This window comes from Spea bombifrons, chromosome 7, assembly GCF_027358695.1.
Source record: "Spea bombifrons isolate aSpeBom1 chromosome 7, aSpeBom1.2.pri, whole genome shotgun sequence".
Lineage (NCBI taxonomy): Eukaryota > Metazoa > Chordata > Amphibia > Anura > Pelobatidae > Spea > Spea bombifrons.
The window spans coordinates 33,604,573-33,627,789 of record NC_071093.1 but is presented as its reverse complement, the minus strand read 5'-3'; the positions used below and the strand labels follow the sequence as shown (position 1 = coordinate 33,627,789).

The window sequence follows — 23,217 nt, the reverse complement described above, 5'->3', positions numbered from 1 at the left end:
GAGCAGGAATTCTTAACATTAGGGGTTGCGTGCCAAATGTGATTCTGAGTTAGTAAAGCGTTCTTATCCCTACTGACTGGACTATTCCATTGGTTGCTATGGTGATATCACCATATTCCACCCTTTGCACCAGAATTGCTTTTTTATACATCATCCCCACACCAGACGTTCTTTTTCCGCTTCTGCTACAACATACAAGTGAATATATTAACTGATTTCACATCAAATTTAACCCCAAGAACTCGATTGCTCGTGTGACGGTGTTAATTGTTAATTTAATTAAAGATCGCAGTTTAACTATTTACAACCTAACTACTGATGCGTATGGAGGTTTATGAGATCACTGAAACAAGGCAAATCTGTTTATTTTTTTCCCTGTCTGTCGGGAAGAGTTTACTACGGCAGTCTCGTCGCCACGGTAACCAAGCAGCGTTCGTACACTAGGTCTCGCAGGAAGATGATACTGTTCTCGCGAGACTTTATATCGGTTACCTAGCAACCCCAAGACTCCAACCGTAGAACCAGCGAGCACATCTGCAGCAATGGAGCAAGAACGGGACACGTACTACCTGGAACGTATCCTTTTATTAATGTGGATAAATCTGACCGGCACAGCAGAAAACTGACGGGGAAACGTGGATACAGACACTGGTATCGTAAGAAACTGTCACGCGGTGATTGCAAGCTCTGTGGTCCAGCACCCATAGGTTATCAGGTCCCTAATATTATAAGGGTAACAAAAAGTTCGCCAAAGTACATATATATATATATATGTTCATACATATATATGTATATATATGTACTCTTATATAAAGTATATAGTACTGGGACATCTGTAGGCTTGCAGACAATGCTTGTAAATTTGGGATTTTCGAAAATACCCTCCTATGAGAAATTATTTGGGAAACTAAAATAAACCTTTGGAAAAAAAATCTTCACAACAGGCTACTAAAGGGTTAATATTTCAAGGGTCTCGCATTCAGAAGGTTCCCAGGTAATCAGTTGGGTTTGATAACTTGTGCTGTACTTCTATGGAAGTTAATGATGGGAAACGATAAATCGTGGGAACAATTAGATGATTGGTAGGCCGGATGTAAAAATCTAAATGAAAAAATTATCATTTCAAATGATCACAAGAAAACTCCACGTCTCTGACCTCGTGCGTGTAACATCAATAGAGATGCGAATTGAAATGCAAGGGATTGACACGTGTGCCCACTCTCATACGTGACAATCACATTTGGTTCAAAAACACTAACCCCAAAACCAGTTTTTTTATGATTTAAATTTAATCAGATTCTGAATATTTACCGTTATTAAAAATTAAATAAAAATAAATACATATACACACAGCAGATCACTCTTCTGGTTAAGAAGTGGGGCAGAACTTGACACAAACATAAGGTACCCTGTATAAAGTGACGTAATCACTCCTTGGTCTCGTCTTAGATTAATGATAGCTATACGCATGTTTAAACAGGATCGATAGCCAATTATGTGCAATAATAAATATATATGTATAATATATAGATATATTAGTAAACTTTTTCATACTCATGCATTGAAACCGGCCTACACCATCAGATTAAACTAATAAAAACAAAAGTTTATTTGTATCATTTTTATATTAAAATAAAAAAATTATAAATAATGAAATAAAATTACAATAAAGTAGAAAATGTAGAGTTTGTTAAAATGAATCATCAGGTTAAGAAAACTTAGGGGCCAACAAGAACATTTGAGGAGCCACATCTCCCTTAGAAGGTGACCCTTAAAAAAGTATAAATAATTTAAAAAATGCTAATTTTAATATTGGTAGTAAATTTAAGAATCAGCTGTACATAATTGCTGCCTATACACTACCGTTCAAAGGTTTGGGGTCACTTAGCTATCATGAGAAAACAAGCTGTAACATAATTGCAAATGGGCCATTGGAACACAGGAGTGATGGGAGTGATAAAGGGCCATTGGAACACAGTAGTGATGGGAGTGATAAAGGGCCATTGGAACACAGGAGTGATGGGAGTGATAAAGGGCCATTGGAACACAGGAGTGATGGGAGTGATAAAGTGATATGTCTGTGAAGATGTTCCATTAAAAATTCGTTCCCAGCTGCAATAGACATTTACAACATTAACCCCATCTACACTGTATTTCTATTTTATTTTAATGGCCAAAATATGCTTTTCTTTAAAAAAAACAAGGATATTTTTGAAATGACTCCAAACATTTGAACGATAATGTATGTAATATGTTTTGGGAACAGGACAGCACAGGCATGCACGCTAACACTTATGTTATACACATGCAGAAAAATACACAGGCCTATATGAAAAGCCTATATATACCCAAGAGTTTAATGTTAAGCTTTGTTTGACCTACACATTTTGACAGATTATTTTAGAGTAGTTAATATATAAGTACCAATATATGTAAGTGGCATTCAACGCGACTACAAAGGTCTATACTATAAATAAGGTATAAATATTATAAATAAGATATATCCCTAGCTGTGCGGTTGGGCTATGAACATAAGGCCGCGTTACAGAGTGAATCGCTGGCTTGAATACAAGTGTTTCTTGAAAACCTGTCCAAATGTTTCTATGTAATTCGTTATAATTCGACTCGGCGTGCGAGGAATTGTACGCAATGTTCTCCGCATGCTTTCACTTGTACGAGAAAGGCAAATCTAGCATCAATAGACAGCACCTATCTAGAATTGTAAAGGATACGGAGCAAATACCCTCTACAAGCATAAATATACCGCTACGCACAATTACAAAATGAATTGTGATTATAGGGTAAGCTCTTGTAAATCCTCCAAGTTATACGTGGGAACGTGTTATTACTTTGTTTACTGCGTTCTTGTGATAACCAACAATTCTGCCATCTGCATCCTCTAAAGCACAGGTGCTTAACAACGCTCCCTCATTCAGATGTTACAAGTGGTAAGCGCTGCTTGTTCGCACATTCTAAACGAAACCGTCTCGGCACAGAAACCATTAAATAAAACCCATGTAATGATACAATTATATGTACCGGGAGCCCTCTCTGAGTTTGTAATCGTTGCTTATTATTGTATAGGTTTTCTGCCCGTTTCACTCTTACGCCTGCCTTTATGGATAAAAACGCGCTAAACGTGCACGTCTCTTCCTCTTTGTCACTTTTTTCGCTGCCTGGGGACCGCATGATTCGCTGAGCACAGAATGAATGCACGCACCCTCTAATCTCATTCCTCATTACCCGCCACCGTCTACTATTACTGCAACGCTACCGGCGCCAGGGTCCAATCAGAGTATAGCAAGTGCCGCCTGATTGGACATTCTTATCGTACCCCAGTCATTTCTCCAAGTAATAGAAATGTTGCCATCTGCGATTTGACTCCTTGACTCCATAAACAGAGGTCGCCATACCTGAAGGATCAGATGACGGTTACCAGTACGAGGAGGTAATTATTCAATATGTCATGTTAATCGCTAAATCCCGTATAAGGGTTAAAATATATTGAGAGTCAGAGGGATGATCTGATCAATAGAATATTTATGTATTACTATTATTGTAGTTAATGGGATCTATAATGTCCCGTATAGCCCCCCCAATGAAGATAGTATATTAGAGCACTTGGTAAGTACTTTATTATGCATTCAATACGTTCTGCAATAATATAAAGCTGTAGCACCCCCCCCTCACTCTCTGACTTCTGGGGCAGTTTCGGCAGCTTGATGCCCAATCATTGGCAGGAAAGTGTGAAATCAATGGGCGCAGGGGCAAAACACGGGCCCGCAAGCCTTTCTGGTGCATTTCTGGTTAGATTTTTGCAGAAAGTATTCAATGCAGGAAAAAAAAAGTGCTAAAGTAAAGATAATGATCAAATGTATTAAAGTGCACATGATGGCTGGAGTGTTCCTTTAAACCCGGACCCCCCTTGACTTGGTTAATGACATCATTGTTATGAGTCAGGTTGATGCCAGCACGCGTTCTGCAAATGCACGGTGGCGAGAAAGAGAGAGACGCGCGGCCGCCCATACCTGGTCCGTTGGATAAAAAGCCGAGCCTGGATGTGTTCTCTCTGATAAACCCTCCTCGTTTCGCAGTACCGTAGCTTAATGATATACCTTTAACATCAAAATGTTATTATGTCATTTCTTGCTGGTACGTTTTAATTGTCATTTTGTTTCTCCACAATTAAGTACTGGTTTCTGGAGCTTTGCAGACGTGCGGAGGCGGCGCTGTAATAAGTGATGGAATTTAACGGCTAAATACATTCCCGTGTAATCGCGTGGGAGTTAAAGCTTATGAGAAAAGGTTTAATCATACCGGGCATATTGAACACCCTTGCATTAAACGAAAAAGGGAAGGAGGAAGATAAGTTGTTTTCATTTCGGATGTGTAATAATTGTAGTTTGGTTCAAAACTCCAGTTTCTTGTCGTCAGAGTCAACTGAAAATCATACCACCATTTCTAAAGACTGGAGTAGTTATAACTGCGTGGGGCGCTATGGCATTAGAAACGTAGAATTTGACGGCCCGTTTTAAAACAATAATCAGTCCTCATCTTCAGGTGTCTTATGCCATCCCATTCCATCGCTGTATTAGCCTCTACCACTCCTGCTGGGAATGTGTTCCACATATCTACTACCCTCTCAGTAAAGTAAAACATCCTTACATTCCTTCTTAACCTTTGAACGTATAATTTTAGAATATGAATATTCCTTTGAAGAAATAGAAGTTTTGAATCCCAAATTTTTCAGCCGGATCAGTCACGTTTTGTGCTCCCGTTTTCATTTTCTTCTAGTGGCGCAGTGTATCTGAGCGCTATTACTCTAGAAAGCTCTGACCTTGTGCAGTAGCGGGCAATACAGAAAGTGTAGCGTGGTACATATGATGGGAATTTAGTTTTCCAAAGAAGATGCTGAAAAAAAACTTCCCCGATGCCCTAAATAAATATATATTTTTTATATATTTTTTATACCGATTTATGACACGTATATTTACCAGCACTATTTAAAAAAAATAGAAAGGGCATAGATGCATCTTCTAATTAGTATTAAAAAACACACCAAAGAAATTACATTTAGGATTAATATGGAAACACACAAAATCAGCAAAGCCATTCCTCTGTGTCGGCAGCGAAATAGGCTGAGAAAAATTAGAGTGCGTGAACATACTCATCTATACACATGTGGCGTTTTTTATGGGATCACGGAATTCATTTTTAGTTGTAGTGAATCGCCAGGCTAGTTAAACGCAGACATATTGTTAATAGGGACATTTTTGCAAAAACACAAGTACCGTATTTGCTCGAATATAAGAAAAGTTTTTTCAGAGCAAATGCCCCCCCAAAAAATTCCCCCTGTCTTGTAACCCGTAAGACTAGGATCCAGATCCCCCTCAGCGCTGCAGGGGACCTGGATCCTCCTCTCTGGCAGCCGGTGAACATCTGTTGCACAGGGGCAAGTCTGGGGATGCATTGGTAACTCTAGGGGGCAGAGTGGTATTTGGGGGGGGGTATAAGTCATTTCTGGGGGTCAGAGAGGCAAGCCTGAGGGCAGATGTGCTTAACTGGGGGGCAGGTTGGCACATAAAAGGAAATAAAAACAAAAAATGCATTTTTCTCAATCATAGTTTTTATAAAATATTAAAAAAATAGTTTACATGTGAATTAATATTTACTTGTAAAACTTCATATAGGGTAGTCTTATATTCAGGCTTTTTTCCCTCCTAAACTAATATTCAAATTATGAGGGATCACCTTATAATCGAGCAAATATGGTACTGAGCGTTCTGATCTTGCAGTTTGAGAAAGTGTTTTTGATAAACTTCAGCACCCCGGAGAGCACCACACGGGCGGTAGCAAAGCCAACAGAACAAGAGAAACGACTGCTTCCCGTCGATGCGTATTTTCCATTCTCTGCGGCTCGGTGACATAAAAGGGGCAGGAAATACCATTTCGGTTGCATTTTCTATGATGTTGAACTCCATCCACCTACAGCTTCACATGCAACTGATGTTACAACAGAATATTTAGTAAAATCGAAAGGGAACCCTATACCGGGGATGACATTATGGGAAACATTATGCAATAGCATCACAGATCTCATATTATGTGTATATATATATATATATATATATATATATATACAATGGACATCAGCTATGGCTAAGAAGCATCGTGTGGGATTGGACCGATACCACTGCCAATTACCTTAGAAATCCTCATCAATTTATATTAGTTTAACGGTAATTGTAATTAACGTGATCCTACGTTACTTTGGTTAGGCATCGCTAAAACGAGTAGATTTTAATCAACGGCATTTAAATAATGTATGTGCGTGTGATTCATCATAGCGAAATAGCTTGGAGCAATAAAGAGGGTGTAATTTACTGTAGAATACAGTAATGCGCTGAAGTGGGAGGTTGAATACAATAATTCCAGTTTATTAGGAATTATCATTAGGAAAATGAAATATTGTAAATTTATTGTGAAATAACAGCGGCAATGGAACGGGAACGATTCCATGCGCCGCCAAGTGTTTTTAAAGGAACATTTCAGCTATAATGTGCACTTTAATGTTTAAAGTTTTGTATGAAGGGATACATGAGAATACCTCCTATACATTTACTCTCTCTCCCCGCCATTCCGCTGCTTTGCTAGTAGAAGCTGCATTTGGTCACATCTCCTGCTAACACATCTTGTGCTTGCCAGCGCGTATGCGCAGTCTACTCACATCCATGTGACGGCTCGCGGGAGAGTTCTAGGGGGTCTAATGGGACCCCACACACAATCAATGGGAGCCGCTTTCCTGCCAGCGATTGGCTGTTTCAGGCAGATGAAACTGAAAAGAAGGTGAGCTGAAGCTCTAGAGCTGCAGCTTCTCTTAAATTAAGTGCATTTGTTGCCTTCCGTACTTGTAAAGGATATGTACAAGTGCTTTAATATTCTTTCTTCATTGGCGTTGAGGCAGCAAAGGGGTTAAAAAACGAATGAATCATATTACTGCGTTGCCGTTTCGTATGTCGGTGCATGCGGCTCGTGTTTGGTCAGGTCTTTTCAATTCTTTACACGAATAATGCTTTTCACTGAAGCGTCTGTATTTTTGATTAACATTCACAGTCACAGTTTTAGAAAAATGAACGTTCTTACTCAGCAAGACATGATTTAACCTGCTGATTGCTGCATATTTCTACATTTCAGGAGCAGTATAACTCAAATCTATTTCCATAGCAGATAGTTACTGCCAAAGAACATGAAAAGAGTTACAGGGCCCAGATGCCTTGAAGGTGTTCCCATTGACGCTGCCGACTAGCGCTGTATATTAGAAGTTCTGCGAATTAAGCATTTTGCCTCCTTTCTACAGATTCCTATAGATGATGATTTTAGCCTTCCGGAGCTGGATGAAGACTTTCTGAGGGTGGAGCAGGCAGCTCAAGAACAGTCCGAAGACACCCGCGTAAGTGAATCATCTTTGAACTTGGATAGAAACATCAGATATTAGTTTGTTTGTAGGTCCTGTGACTGTGTTTTAACCAGGGAAGCAAAGTGTCTCATCACAGATCCCAGTGTTCTTGAGTCCATCCATGGACACCAAGGCTTGTAGAAGTCCATAGTGGCATGGATCAAAATCTATGTCTACCCCTCATAATAGCATTACTGGCCAACACAATACTGTTTGCATTGAATCATTTATGACATATATCTGTCACTCAGAAGGAGATGCCTAAGGGTATCATGTGTTCATGAGTTTCCACTAGACTTGTACATATGGACCAAAAATGACTTTTTGTTCCCTGCCTTTTGGTTTTCCGCAGCTCCACTTCTTGTCTTGCCTCTTGTTGTCTTCTTTCTTGGTCCTCTTCTCCCTGCTATCCGCTGCATTATGCAGGCCTCCCGGAGCGGTTCCACAACAGGACAGAGCCTCCGCACCAACCTACTCTTTTGTGGAGGGGCTCCAAGAGGCCAGAGTAATGCAGATGAATCTCCGGAGAAAGAGAAACGTTTCTGCACCTCTCTTTCTCCACAAACATGCATTATTCTGGCCTCTTGAAGTACTGTCGCAAAGGGGCGAAGCCACAGTGTGCACCACGCGGACAGCCTCTCCATCATTCCTCCAATCGAGGGTGAGGTTATCCTCACGGTGTGCGCAAAGGCTCTGTCCTGTTGCAGTAGTGCTCCAGGAGATAAGGTTAACAGAGGAGATAGCGGGAGAAGCGGACCAAGAAAGGAGAAACAATTAAGAATAGACAGGACAAGAAGTGGAACTGCGGAAAAGGGGATGGGGACACGGAAAAGCGTGAGAGTGTATGCATGAGAGAGAGGGAAAAAAAAACAACAAAATGCAAAGGAAAATTTAGAGAGCTCAGCATAGTTTTTGTTTGTTTTGTTGGGGCCCCTTTTACGTTTCGGACATTCTCTGAATGCAGAAGTCTGGTTTCCACCATAATCAGCAAAATCACTGTGTTACTTTATGGCCCTTTGGTCTTTTAAAGATGTTGTGATACTAAGTGATACTTTACATTTTTATGTTACAAGTTTTCTTTACATTTCTGCTCTTCTGAGCAAATTAACCCATAACCACTTCACAGCCAATGAAGCTTTGTATTGATACTTAAATTAACCGATCCTTTATTTGGCTTCTTGACTCTGGATGCGTTCCTTATTATAGCGTTGATTACAGAAGGAAGAATTGGAAAAGCATGAAAAAAATAATGTTAAACAAATCATTATAGAGTGTTATCGTTTGGGCAACATTGTTCTAGACAAAAAGGGAAGTAAATAGGTGCGGACGCGTAATTGCCTCCTTGTACAAGTGCCACAAATATTTAAAGGCAAACACCCATCCCATTTTTTATTACTAGTATCAGATTAAAAATAAGCTTTCAAAAATAATCTATGGTTTTGTTTAAAACACTTTTGGTTCTTGTATAATGTAATATATTTAGAGGGAAGCAGCGCATTAACCATTTGTATGTGTTCTATCAGTTTACTAGTTAAACACCGTGACTCCTTATCATACTTCTAAATAATAGACTCACTCATTGTTACCATTCTGAAAGTATATGGAAGAACAGACCTCATTTGGATTGCCGTAAAGAATCAGCTCATTGTGGTGGTTGAGCCGAAAGAGTCACCCGAAATATGACAACTGACAATAATGGCTACGGCCAGGTCTGTAGATAGGTAAAGGACGTTTATTAGAAGAAAAAGAGAGAGAAAAGGAGATAAACCCATTTTTTAATAACGCTAACCCACATTACTGTACACAGCTCTTTATTTTATTCTCAATAAATAAAAACATTTTTTTCTTCCCTTATATAAATGTATGTATGTCCTCCTGAACGTGTCCTCTGCTTTTAACAGCTAATGCATTACCTTGATGGTCACCCTTACAGCTAAATTAGTAGCGGCATACATATTTAAACCCGGTTACACAGTTTGTTTTTTGTGTGTTTAATGCTGAGAACATTCATATAAGTATTCATACCCTCCCTCTAATCACACCAATGTTATTGCAAATTGTTAAGTCACGATGCACCCCTTTGTGCTTTAATGATATAGCAATAACAGAAAGCGAGCTGGCGCATTAGACTTTGCTAAATCTATATTTTCTTCAGGTTGCTTTAACAGCCATTTAACGTAAAATTAATCCCTAGGCACCGAAGCTTTTATTGCTTTATGAGAGAAAATGGCAGTTACTTTTTATTAACAAAAAAAAACTACAAGTAGGAATTTATGCAACGCTTCGAAAGAAAGGGGATCTTAAAATGTTTGGGCTGTTTTAAAAAAAAAGAAATCGTTGAGAGTTGGGTGTCGTTGCGGTACCGTCTCATTTTCACTTATGGCAGCAGGTCGCATAAAGTGAAATTGGGTATGCGAGTCTGCATAATATTACTCTTCTTTGCAAACGTAAGATTTAATCGATATAATAAGTGGAGAGCACTCGAGAAACAAAGGCTCCAGCAATATCTGGCAAATTGTCACGCTTCCCGCAGCAGAGTTCATGAAAGCAGACGGCAGGGCAAGGGACCCTCGGTTCGAGTTACTGCATTCAAAGGATGGTTTAATGTCCGTGACACCCCCCATTAAAGAAAAATATATGTATTAAATGACATCATCACTACTTGTGCAAAAAAGTATCTTCTTCAAGATGAAAAAAATAATAAAAGACTTACCTGACATAGAAGCCGTAGACCTTTTATTACAGATGCCCTCCTCTGTAGACCGACATTTCTTGCCATTGATTGGCTGCTTGGAACAGGCAGTCAGTGGCAGGAAAGCGCTTCCGTGCAAATCAATGGGTACGCTTGCTGCACATGTGCGCGGTGCTCTGAGTAGACCAATGCCTGCAGCGTTCCCAGCGCTGGAGCTTCTTGGAGGTGAGTTTAGAACATGCATGCAGATGCTTTCAGCTGATCCTACATGCAAAAAAGCTGAGGGATCGAGAAAGGGCAAATGCATATGGAGGACCATGATGATTTAATATCGCCAAGTTGATTAATTGATATCCTTTCTGTGTCAGCTCTGGTCTACTTGACCAGTTTTCAAAGGGGAATTCATTATCTTTGTATCCTTCTATGAGCCATGGGATCCTGAAATGCCACCAGGGTTATCTGGGGCAGACAGGCAATCCAACTTTTGCTGTGGAATGTTTTATGGTATTATAAATCGCGCATGGTGATTTATCCGAACAGATTCTCTACTTTCTCTGCGAGCAGACACTTCAAGGACAGCTCTTCTGCAAAGGTTGAGAGAGGGCTAAAATAAAATGGAAACAGTATATGCTAACAGTACAGTGAGAAACAGACGATTCAACAAAAGAAGCAAGGGTAACTACATATTCATGATGACCCCTTGTTGTTGTATTCTGAGTTGTTTTATCACTGGAAGACATAAAGCTATAAAGGATTAGCATAATAACACCAATAGCACATTGTATGCGATAACTAAGCAAAGAAAGTTCTGCTAAATAAGCGTGATGTGTTGTTAATCATTCATATTAATGTACCCAGCATTTCAAGGTCTATATAAAAATATTGCTTCAAGGAATAAAAGTAACCAGGCTCTGTTTTAACGAGAGATATGTGCAGGTTGCTGGGCTGGCCCAAGACATTGTGCTGCCTGGTTCCAAGGGTGAATGCTGTCCCCCCAAAAAGCTCGCACTGTAATGTAAATCAGTTAGATAATAAAGCTCGCACTGTAATGTAAATCAGTTAGATAATAAATCTTGCACTGTAATGTAATCCATTTTCCCAATTTAGCTCACACTGTAACATTATTCAGTTTGTCAACAAAGCTTACACTGTAATGTAATTCAGTTAGGAAATAAAGCCAATTCCACTAATGACAGTGTTCAGTGTGCATACAGCACATGGACCAAAAAGTTTAGTTTTTTGGTCCATCTGTTTCTTCCCCTTTAACTTCATACAAAATCTGGAGGACTGTTTCCATTTGGAAATGAAATTTGCTGTCATGCAACCTCATTCATTCTCCCTCTCACTCGCATTCACTCTCTCTCATGCTTTCTCTCAATGTTCCCCCATCGTCTCCACTGATCGCTTCTGTTTGCCTGTCTCTGGTCTTCTTTCATCGTCATTTCATTAACCAGGCGTCCCAAAGCGCTTCCGCAAAAGGTTGAGCCTCCGCGTATACCCTCTTCCCTGATTGGACGTATGGGGGACCCCCATGGTGCGCAGGGACTCTGCCCTTTTTGCAGATGTACTTCAAAAAGCCAAAATAATGCTGACCGATTTTCAGAGAAAGAGAGTTCTGGAAATGTTTCTCTTTGTCAGCGAATCCATCTGCAATATTCTGGCCTCTTGGAGTACTTCTACAAAGCGGAGAAGGTAGGGAGACCTTGAGAAAGAGCATGTGAGAGAAAGTGAGTGTGAGAGTGAGTGAGAGTGTGAGACCAACCAAAGCAACAAAAGAAAAATTCTGAGCTTAGTGTTTCGATTGTTTTGTTGGGGGTCCCTCCTTGTTTTCAGAAATTTGTATGAATCTGAATGCACATGTCTACAGCACACCGAATGCATACTGGCACCCGAAAGATCATCTCTTGCAATTGCAACAATTTGCCACCCCTGTCAATGTCCCACGGACCCACAAGGACCCATGTAAGGGTTGTCTCAGATGAGATGGATGTATGAGATATACACACTACAGGGCTGCATTAGAACAAGGGTGCAGTATACATACCTAACAAGTGTGCTGATTTTCACAGAACATTCCAGGTTTTTAGGCAATGTCCCACTGTCCCGTGTAGCTGTCCACTCAGAGGGGATCATGGGCAAGTTGGGCAGAGCTTCTGGTCTCTCCTCCTCTCTGCCAGTGGTCTGCCACATTAGTTATTCCCTATGTACACAAGTGTGTTTAATCCTGAGCTCAGCAAGTAAGGGAATAATGCATTCAGAAGGTGAGAACACCTTGATGGATAGATAGATAGATAGATAGATAGATAGATAGATAGATAGATAGATAGATAGATAGGTAGATAGATAGATAGATAGATAGATAGATCACAAGAGATCTTTACTGGTTTGTAACCAGGCTATAACCCTGCCTATGGAATCTTCTTTGGGGTTGTGCAGGGTTACAGTATTTGCCTGTCTATACTCTCTTAGAATCTCAGCACACAGCATACAATCATGGAGTCAAGGTCAGATACTTGAGCTTCAACACCAAAAAAATATGTTTTGCCTGATTGCCATTCTAATTGCGGCAAAGTATTTTACTACCTAATTTTATGAGGTGCAGCTAGCGGATTTAGTGCTAATTTACAAGGGTTTACAATCTGTTTGCAAATTGGGAGCACTAGGATGACGGGTTAAATAGGTATTAAATATTTTATTAACAACTTTAACAGAATAGTTGCTATTAAATAGACATAACCATTAGTAGACATTTTCGATATTTAGATATCTATTCTGAAAATGAGATTGTTACAGAATGATGTCCTGTTTGTTTCTGCTGAATGAAGAATGATTTCCTTGGATCGTTGTAGGTAACTGTTCCCTGATTGCTCCAGGAGAGCTGAGTGGGATTGATAAAATGCTATTTAGCAGTGATTCATGAGAAAAACATACTTTTTTTTTATAATTTATCTTTAAGACCCATCAATATGTGTACAGAGCATTAAGAACCCACCGGTTTATCCCCACCATAAATGTTAGCTTTTTCAGACTGTCATTTCAGTAATGTGCTTTCTACAATTATATTGCTTTGCGTTAACGTGCACAATATTTCTTTTTGTATTCCGCAGTCTCAAACATCTCCACTCATTGCACCAAGACCCATCTCCCAGAGACCTGAAGTGGTGGACGATTTCCTTCGCAATTTCCTGATTAAAATGGGGATGATGAAAACGCTGGAATGCTTTCAGACAGAATGGTACATTTTCTTTAGCCGGAGAAAGATCCGAGGGCCCTAAAAGCCAAGAAAATTGTCTAGGATTTTCAATTGTGTGCATTATTATGAGCAGCCACATCTACAGAGGACATACAATTACAGAGATTGTCACAACATAGGCAGAATATTAACCGGCTACCATAGTCACACTTTGGGGTTTATTCACTAAAGCAGGAGATGGTAAGAGAGTTGTGGTTTCAGCTACCTGAATTCACTATGCGCTATATGAAGGGCCATCAAGGGTATGTTTCTCTTAAGTAAGGGCTGAGCTGGCCCTGCATGCTGCATAGTTTAACAAGTGAGTTGACAAAGAAATATGCTTATTAAAGCTATTTTTGGAACCGTAGCTCACTCCCATAAACTCTTCTGCCAACTCCCTCTATTGGGAATAAACCTCGATGATTGCGGTTGAGCAATTGGATTTATTTACTAAAGCAGAATTTATAGTAGCGTTACAGTCTCAACTCAACTAATGAGAAAAAAATGAAGACCCTTAATAACTTCTAATTAAGTTTATGAGATTCCTTGAAAGTCAGCTGGTGGATTAAACTATGCATTATGCAGGGCCATCTTAGCCCCTTAATAATGCATATTGAATTCTGGGAGATGAAACCACAACTCTTTTTGCTAACTCTTCTGCCAGATCCACTTTAGTGAATGAACCATGTTGTAGTCATGAAATATTTGTTCTTTTGCACTAATAAAATTGGGGACACAAGTAAAGAATACACGTGGTATACGTTAGCGGATTCCAAGCCGCATTCACACTGTATGCATTGTGTTTTATTTGTTTTTGATTTATTCATGCGAATGAACCTTAATGGAATGTTGAGTTGATGGGACATTTTAAAGGTAAATTATATTAACGTTGGTACAATTGCATTTAACTTGTACATTTGCCATAAATCCTTCATCTAAATCTTCTTTTTTTCTCCCCTATTTAATTAAGTAGAAATACATAATCATATAACCTCTGGGAAATATAAATAAATTATGCTGCAGGGTTTTAAATTAATGGTGACTAAATTAGTGTTGATGCAAAATATCACCAATAAACATATTCATGATTGTGTACATACCGTATATACATAGACACCTACTTATATATACTTATATAACATTTTAAGTCACATAAATACACAAATATCAGGTACATGTTAAATATGTGATATCTTTTCAACAAGTCTGTAGATTAAATGAGGGTATCATCAGAAAGTGTTGTGTCGGACCGGACAAATGGAGGTAGCCATATTGTTCCTAATATTTTCTAAATATTTTGCATGATTTCTCATGACAGCATCCTACTGGAAGTTGCTGTTTTTCATGATCTAAGAACACGTGTATGTATGACATTGAATCGTGGAGTAATAAGGAACTGCCTGTTATTTCTGTAGGTATGAAATGATGCAGAAAGGCCTCCTGCAGCCAGAAGCTGCTGGCCTGGTCCCAGATGTTTATGCTCAGAACCAGCTGTTGGATGCGGAAATCAGGAGTTCAAAGAAAGAAGTGGAGACATTCAAAACAGCAGCAAGGTATGCAACATAATGTGCTACTTACCACGGGGACAATGTCCTCATAGACCCCAGTGAGATTACAGATGAACCCCGTGGTGGGAATTAGGTTACTCTACATCATTAAAACATCCTAATTAATGAAGGCTGCACCAGGAGCACCAATTTACTGCTCTGTTTAGGTTCACAGATGTAAGATGGTCATTTTCACAATTAGTAAATATATATATATATATATATATATATATATGTCGGAGCTCACCTAATTGTAGACTGGTAACAGCTACCCTGGATGGAGAAAAATGGCAGAATGGAGAAAAAACTTTGTACAAAAGATCAGTCACTCTTCTGTCTTTTGAAAAAATAAATCATTTAGTTATTGAGAAATACAAACAGTGGCAGTCAATGTTTTCGACTAAATGTTCAGTTCTTCTATGACCTCCATACGTTGTGCAAACTATGACCTAAAGCAAGATCAGTCAGAGCCACTGATATTCATTAGAGTTATAAAAATGTGTTCTTTAGCACCTAGGATGTACGCAGCTTTTCATACCCTACACAAAGCTATGAGAAACCGAAATTGAGAAATAAGATGGTTAGTGTTACAGGCAGAAGGACTGTGATGTGTTTTAATTTTACTCTTGCTTCAAACACAATCCTGGCAGCAGTGTTTCAGTTACACAGAAATGGATAGAGAGGCATCTGAAAGAGCTTGAGGTTTAACTCAACACGACGGCTCACGTGCACTTGCATTCTACAATATAAATATTTAATTAACGTTCGAGTTGGTTTCAGGTGACCTGAGTGCGCACAGGTTGAGTCAGACTTTTGACATTAACTCTGCTCCTTAATGAAACTTAAGCTGATTTTGAGCTTGCTTTAAATGTTAGTGTGGGTATGGAAGTTGGACATTGTGTCCAACCCGTGATTGAAGGTGCTGGCCAAGTAAAGGTAGGGTTTTAATTGTGATTTAGAACTCAGTCTTTATGTAGAGATAAAAGGAAACATTCTTTTTTTCTATTCTAACATTCTAAGTTAGGTTTCGGGCAGAAATGTAATTCCCCAAAAGTAGTAGTAGATAGACAGCTGGTTATACGGGACGATAGAGATGGAGAGCGGGCAGGAAAGTGTGCCATGCAGGGTAACCAGACCCAACTATGGAAAATTCTTCCAGTGCTACACAGAGAATTAAGCAGTGTTTACACTTCTGGTATAAAAGGGTTAAATATAGGAATTAGGTGGTGAAAGCTCTGATTTTCTTTAGTGACTTAAAGCATAGAGCAGTGTAATTGGGAGATCTACGGCCACCGTGACAAATACCTCCACTATTTGTAAGAGCAGCTATGCTCCTTCCTAGGAGAATGTCAAACGCCATTTCACAAACCGCTGCCTTGGTATCATATTATTTCATCTTAACGGAAAAACACCTCAGATCTCTGCTCCTCTCATTGGCAAGAAATGAAATACCATCTCTCGAAAATGAAAACTGCAAATTAATGGATTAGAGGGAGCGCAAGGTCGGAAAATGATTGCTCTCTGCCCAACTTTGTGTGGCTTTTGGAAAAACCCATTAGTTAACACAGAAAAATAACTTCTCATTAAGCTGCTGACGGGCATGTCTGGGTTGTCTGTGTGCAGCTATCGGAGACGGTATTGCGGGATACAAAAAACCTGCCGTGATATGTGGATGGATTCTTTTCTTTAGCCTTTATTTATTGCTTTTAATAATCTGTAACCGGCATCTTTAGGGATCCTTAGCCACATCCCTAGTAACTGCTTAAGTGATCATAATTTATTCTGTGCACAAATCTATTGATCTGCTATATGAATAAAATAAATAACATCTCCTGAATGTATGCAGAGATCCCATGATTTGCTTTTGCACTGCCAAGCAAGTTATTAAAGTCCTTTCTGTTCTCATCTGAGCTGCACATCATCTGTTATACCTTTTTGGATGGATTTTCTCCCTCCAGGACTCTCTTGAGGGTCTCCTCAAATGTAAAAAAAAAATCCGAGACGTAGGCTTCCTTACTTACTATGCCTAGAGGGATGATAACACCATCTCACTGACGACGCGATAGAGGGGCGGACATATTTCAAAGCCCCCTGGTGCCACAGCAGAGCCTTTTTGGACTAACATGGTATGAAGCCATGCTCGTTGCCTGGGCTGTTGTGCCAGGACTGTACATGGGCATGTTGCCAAAGACATTGGTTACAACCATGCAGTCCTTCTACAAACGCAGAAATGTTTGGACCAATATGGCAGCAAGCAGGTGGACCAGTAGATACAATGCCGTTGAGTAGATGGCCAGCTAGAGAGGATTCTACCCACACCGCTCCTCGCAGTGCACCGTAGTGGAGGAGACTTCACTACAGAGACTTGTTTGTGAGGAGGACACCGTATAAATGTAAAGACACCGCTCAGCTTTTGTACCTATATTTGCACATGGTGGATGGAGTGTACCTTTAGGTTAACTAGACCCCCTAATGTAAGATGTGTGTGAAGATTTACCATGCAAAAATAAATTCATATTTGATTGGCTCTATAAAGATAACATTTTTGTGGCTGTTGGACTCCAGCCAAATTAGCTAATAACATTTATAATTTTTCCTACAAATATACCACTAAACATCAGTTGTAAAAACCACACTGAATCGTGATACAGTTGGTTTGTTTTTTTCTGAACTTTCTGAAACATTTTTAGATTTTTTTTTGCGGTGGCTTAGTGCCTCTGCCTGAGAGTGGTGTTTGCATTTTGCATTGTGCTAAAAACCACATAAATAAGTTCAGATCAGACAAGGGGAACGATGGATGGGTTGCCGCCCAAGTTGACAAAATAGTTTAAATTCAAAAAAAAAAATCTGTCAAAATTTTAATTCATTTTTATCTTCCCCAAACTAAAAAAAAAATACCTATATATTTTCCTATGACATTTTTATACTGCTAAATGGCTGCTTTATTAGAGAAATGCATAGTTCTGGCACAGCAATGCAGACAGAGACCTGTAAGGATATTACGGCTTCCTATATCCTCATATAGGAGGGCAAAAAAGAGGAAAGTTTGCAAGAAGTACCTTCAATTTACTTTTGATGGAGGCAGATCTGTTGTCAGAGCTGGAAATTCTTTATCTGAATAATTGAAAAATATAATAAAAATAATATTGGAAACTAATCTCAGCAATTCTCAGCCAGCCATCTAGATCTGAATAACATAAGAACTTAAGCCTGATTATTTTTTACCACAGTGTAACTGCCAGGACATTTAGTCCCTTATTCTGCAATTACTAATAAATATGAAATATTGTATACTCTATTCAACTTGACTGCTTACATTCTTAACAACCAGCTATGTTCCCTATTCTTTACTAAACACAATTATTAGTCCCACACTTTCTTTGATGAAACCTTGTAGCCCATTACCTGATATGCTGCAAAATTCGCTGAGCATGGGCGTCATGGAGGAATGGTATAGAAACTCCAGACTAAGCTCTGGTGATATGTTTTTACATTGTGATATTCCTTATTATCGTTTTTAACAGTTTTAGTGTTGCTTCTGCTAGGATTTATGTCCCGTTCATATTCTGCCCTAGACATACTAGGCCTAAGCTAACAATTCCAGGAAGGCAGACCACCCTGTTGGCCATGCAGGCCCCTTGGCACTCGGCTGGGGAGATCTCTCTTGTAACCAGCCCTTTACACCATAGAGGTCCATACTAGCCAGCACAGCGCAGTTTTTGGATATGATATATATAAGTCATGGGTGGTGGTCAGGGTGGTGGCCTGGGTCAGGTATAGGGCAGCACCAAGCCTAAATATGCCAGTGGACCCACTATCCTATTATATTCCCCCTTCTCAATATGTCAGTATGTTTATTTTGTCCTTCCATTCTTTCCCTCCATCGCTAGCACCCCTTGTTCATATTCCCTTTCTCATCCCCAGTTTTTTCTCCTCCATTATTTGTTCATACTACCCCCATGCTAGGAAGAAATAGTAATTCCTCATCCCCCCCTATTTACCTTCAATTTTCAAGACTTAGAAGAGACTAAGCTATTGCGGTCCTGTGTGGCGATACAAATCGCTGCGATCTGATGGTATGACTTTGTGTTCGGTATTATTTGATGCTGTTTGGACTTTGAGGGCTCTGCAATGCAGAGATCTGCAGGATCCGCTTTATCTGTTAGCACAAAAGGTCAAGGATAGAATATATTATACATTTTATTTGTGTTCAAAGTATTTGTATTCTATTAGGCAGAAGGTATCTGCAGTAGCATGAAGAGGAGAAGGGGACAGGATAAACCGTGTTAGTGCATTGTCAAGTTACTCTACAGAGTTTTATATACCGCGGGATGGTTAAAGTTAAATTGTTTTGAATAATTAAAAACACTCAAAATTGTATTAAAGTCTGTTATATCTAACATAGCTCCCAGCATTTCACATGGCCAAAGAGAGAGATACTTGATTGAGTGGCAAATAGAAGCATCAGCAGGTTAATCAAGTATATAGCTGGATAGTACTTGTGTGCGATCAATAACAGACACAGTACTCCAGAAACAGTCAGTCATGCAAACTACAAAGAAGCAACAGTAATCATGATATTCACTAAACATATTGAACTGTTCCAGGGGTGCAAAAATGAGTAGTATTGCGGCAGGAATATCGCCTGCGGATGGGAGAGGGGTTGGTGGAAACTGTCCAAGTCCAAGGGCTGAAGGGACCAAATGTGTGAGGATTGAGATTAATCTTCCTCAAGCTGAGGCTCGACCTGAGAGAGTCTTGGGCAATGACCTGCTCCGTATTTGGTATCTGGTGGTTCCAGGCAAACTACAAAGCGTCCATTGCACAACACATTAGGCACCGCACTTCTTCAATGTCGCCTTCTGTGTGAGCTTCTGGAAAGTCTCCGTAGGACAGGGCCTTCCTCTGCACAGAGAGTGCCTGTGCAAAAGGACTCTCAGCCCTGTAGCATGCATTAATGCATTAATAAATATGTCTTAAGGGGGCTTCCCTTAATAGCGATCCATACCAACCATACATTTTGAGATAGTAGAAAAGAGGAATGCAGGGGATTTGGGGCCAAAAGAAGGACTGTCCCTCCTGAAGAGGAACACTTGTGAGGTATGATTTACCTTTAAGTATGTACATTTTCAACAAAATGATTTAGGTATTCCCTTCAGTTTTTTAAAACGGATCTTTCTCGCCAAATTGGTAGATATTTCACTAATATTATTTAAGTATACTTTTTAGATTTTTAAGGAGAAACTTTTTTGTAGTTAAGAAAAATAACTTCACACGCTTTTTTGTGCAAAATTGGTCGAGAATTTAAAGTTGGTGTGTCTGAAGCAGTGCATTGTGGGAGCAAAAGTAGAAGATCATGGATGCCCCCACATACAACCCACCTTGGCAAAATCTATCATTTATTAATCTATTTGTGTATCTATCAATCTATCCATCCACCCAGCCTGATTTTGGTTCATTTTTAAAGTACGACAATTTTCCATGACAGTTGCACTTTTGAACAACTCCACAAAATCACACATCTGATCCTACTGACATATGTAACTTATCATCGGTCCGCAAATGTGTGCGTTAAGGTACATTAGCATTATACAATAACTGGTGATGTTTTTTTTTTATTTTACAAATTTTATATAGGAAAGCAAAAGAATCCATTTTAAAACTGCAGAAAGAACGTGACTTCCATAGGATGCATCACAAGCGAGTCGCTCAGGAAAAGAACAAAATCATTAACGATATGAAAAAGTAAGTACCGGCTTTGTTTTATGTGTAAGTAAAGCAGGGCGCCTTATACAACTCACCGCATCCATGATCTGGATGTTCATTCAGGAACAGAACGTCAGTATCAGTCAGTATCTTAACCAAGTATATACTGGGATAGCATTTATGTACGATCAATAATGCAAAGAGTATACCTACGACAGTCAATTATGCAAAATACAAAGAAACAACAGTAGCCAGGAAAGACTGTCCATGATTGAATAGCCTTTGAGCGAGCCGAGGATCAGCCTTCGACCATCTCGACAGAAACAAGAAAGAAACACTTTCCTAGTACAGGGTGGTACCAGGACTTGCCGATATACATCCGTAATTAGCTCCATGCTGTTTCCTCGTGGAAATGTCGAGCATGCTAATGTGGCACCATGATCCACTCTTAGAATGCCATTGAACGCAGAAAGAATAGAATGACTTGGTACCCTGTGATTTTTATTTTATATGTTTGTGTGGTTTGGGTGATGAATAAAGGAAACTTCAGTAAGTCACTTCTGTCAAAAGTCCCCCTTGAACAACAGTAGCATATAGTCCCAAAAAGAAGATACAAGGGGTCCCTGGGGCCACGGCACCTCTGTATCTGGCACGTACAGCAATAGAATAAGAATCCGGGCCTTGCTGGGGTCTTAAGCTTTACAAACGGACAGGAAACCAGTCTGTGCCACTGTAGAACCAGATCTCCTTCGTCCCTTAAACCAGCAGGCAGCACTCAGTGGGAGCTCAGTTTGCTTATATATGACTTAAACCGGCATGTGCTAATCCATGAGTGACATGTTTAGGCTCTCTTGGCTATGGTCCATGGTTATTGTTTCTCCTCAACCCTTAATTGGTATGTGGGCTTGTCTTAAATTCAGAATAGCCATTATAATTATCCATGTATGATTAAATGTCCCAAATAAATCACAGCGCTGTTTAGGCAGCACGTTCTCGCGATACCACGCGTGGGAATGTTTTTTGTCATTTTCAGGGAATACTTGCTCTCACTTTTGCTTTACTTTTATTTTAGTTGAATTAATTATTTTTGCATCTTTTCCCCCTAAACCATATAACAAATCAATAGCCGTCGAGCTGGATCAATATGCCAGCTGCATTCTGTAGTAACAAACCCTAACCGGTGTAGCTCCATTGCTGTCGTCTAGCACAGACGCCTTTCGCTGCTCTGCAACCTTGATGTGATTGAGGCTCAACGTGGCTATTTGTTTATACATCTAGCAGTGTTCTGGCCAATGCCATGACGTGAGGCAGTAAACGTGGGGGTCTCTCCTCTCCACCCCTCACAAAGGACACATCTCTCTTTGCAATGCTCGGTAATCAATGAAGAAAGAGCCATTGACATTCATACCGCAGGTAGCATTTTAATGAAGTCTTTTTTCCGTCGAAGCAGTGTATGTGACGGCGTCCGCTGCCTCTTGTAATGCTTTTCATCCAATTTGTCAGCTGAACGCAGCAGATACAAATCCCCACAAACTCAGTCATGTCATATCTTTCTGTAATCTTGTTATTGATCACATCACGCTTTGCATGAGTCTTAAAGGTACAATCAATGAAACTCGATTTTGAAAAGCATTTTTAAAGTCGTGCAAGACGACTGTCAATTCTGTTTCTTGTGATGAAGTATCCAGCTGATCACCGCTTACATTTGGCAGATAAAGAAATGTAGCTGTCATTCCCTCTGGGGAAAGCAGCGATTTGGATTAGGGATTGGAGAAAAAAGGCTGTTTATTCTCCAGGTGCTCTGCTGTTCTTTTTGGGTATATATGCGACAATATCAGCCACCCTTAGGACAGACAAGCACAAAAGTTGAAATCGATTATAAGTCAGTGCAAGACTTTTGTCATCTCTGCGCCGATGTGTCTGCATACATACCCATTGTGTCCTCGGGCACTTTATCCACAGACAGTTTGGATTTCTCTGTTTTTAAGTCTCGTGCTGGCGGGGGTAAGAAATCCACACAGATTCTGTTTACTCCATAAAATAGACTAAAATAAACCTTATAGTAACTTGTCCTAAGTTACTACTTTCTCTAACTTACTGTTTCATGGCTGCATTGGTTTTCTTGAGCCCCATAGTTATTCTTCCTTTATTCTGAAGAAGCACTCCATGCATTTGTAAGGAGACAGACATGATGGTTTGAGGGGGGATAGTCATTACATGACTATCATGGCATTGGAGTGCGTGATGGCTGAAGTACGCCTTTAAAGGCCACAACTGAAGTAGTTTGCGGCAAAGTCTTCTTCTCCATAGAGATCTCCATATACAATCTTTTTTTGTTAAACTATTTGCTCCAGAATTAATAGGCCTTTATCTTGATATGAATGATCCTGAATAATGTATCATTCAACAAAGCCAATATGGGCCAAATGCTACACAGTAACCATTACAATATTATTATTATTATTAGATAAGTCTTCTTTGACTACTTGTTATTTGCCCGTGGGGCCATACTTATCGCTGGATTATTAACACCAACTCCTTTCCAACACTCAGAACATAACATCTCATAGATGAAAGTAGTTCT

At 39.7% G+C, this 23,217-nt stretch overlaps 1 protein-coding gene across 2 annotated transcripts in view; it reads left to right on the top strand.

The window, feature by feature from the left end:
- Window positions 1–521: 521 nt before the first annotated feature.
- SPAG16 (sperm associated antigen 16) overlaps window positions 522–23,217 on the top strand; it is a 290,439-nt gene continuing 267,743 nt past the window's right edge. For both annotated transcript variants that reach the window (XM_053470842.1, XM_053470840.1), the window contains exons 1-6: window positions 522–576; window positions 3,402–3,448; window positions 7,358–7,450; window positions 13,256–13,383; window positions 14,796–14,933; window positions 20,565–20,672. In XM_053470842.1, the coding sequence (XP_053326817.1) occupies window positions 543–576; window positions 3,402–3,448; window positions 7,358–7,450; window positions 13,256–13,383; window positions 14,796–14,933; window positions 20,565–20,672 (548 nt within the window). In that variant the 5' untranslated portion in view covers window positions 522–542. The remainder of the gene's footprint in view (window positions 577–3,401; window positions 3,449–7,357; window positions 7,451–13,255; window positions 13,384–14,795; window positions 14,934–20,564; window positions 20,673–23,217) is intronic.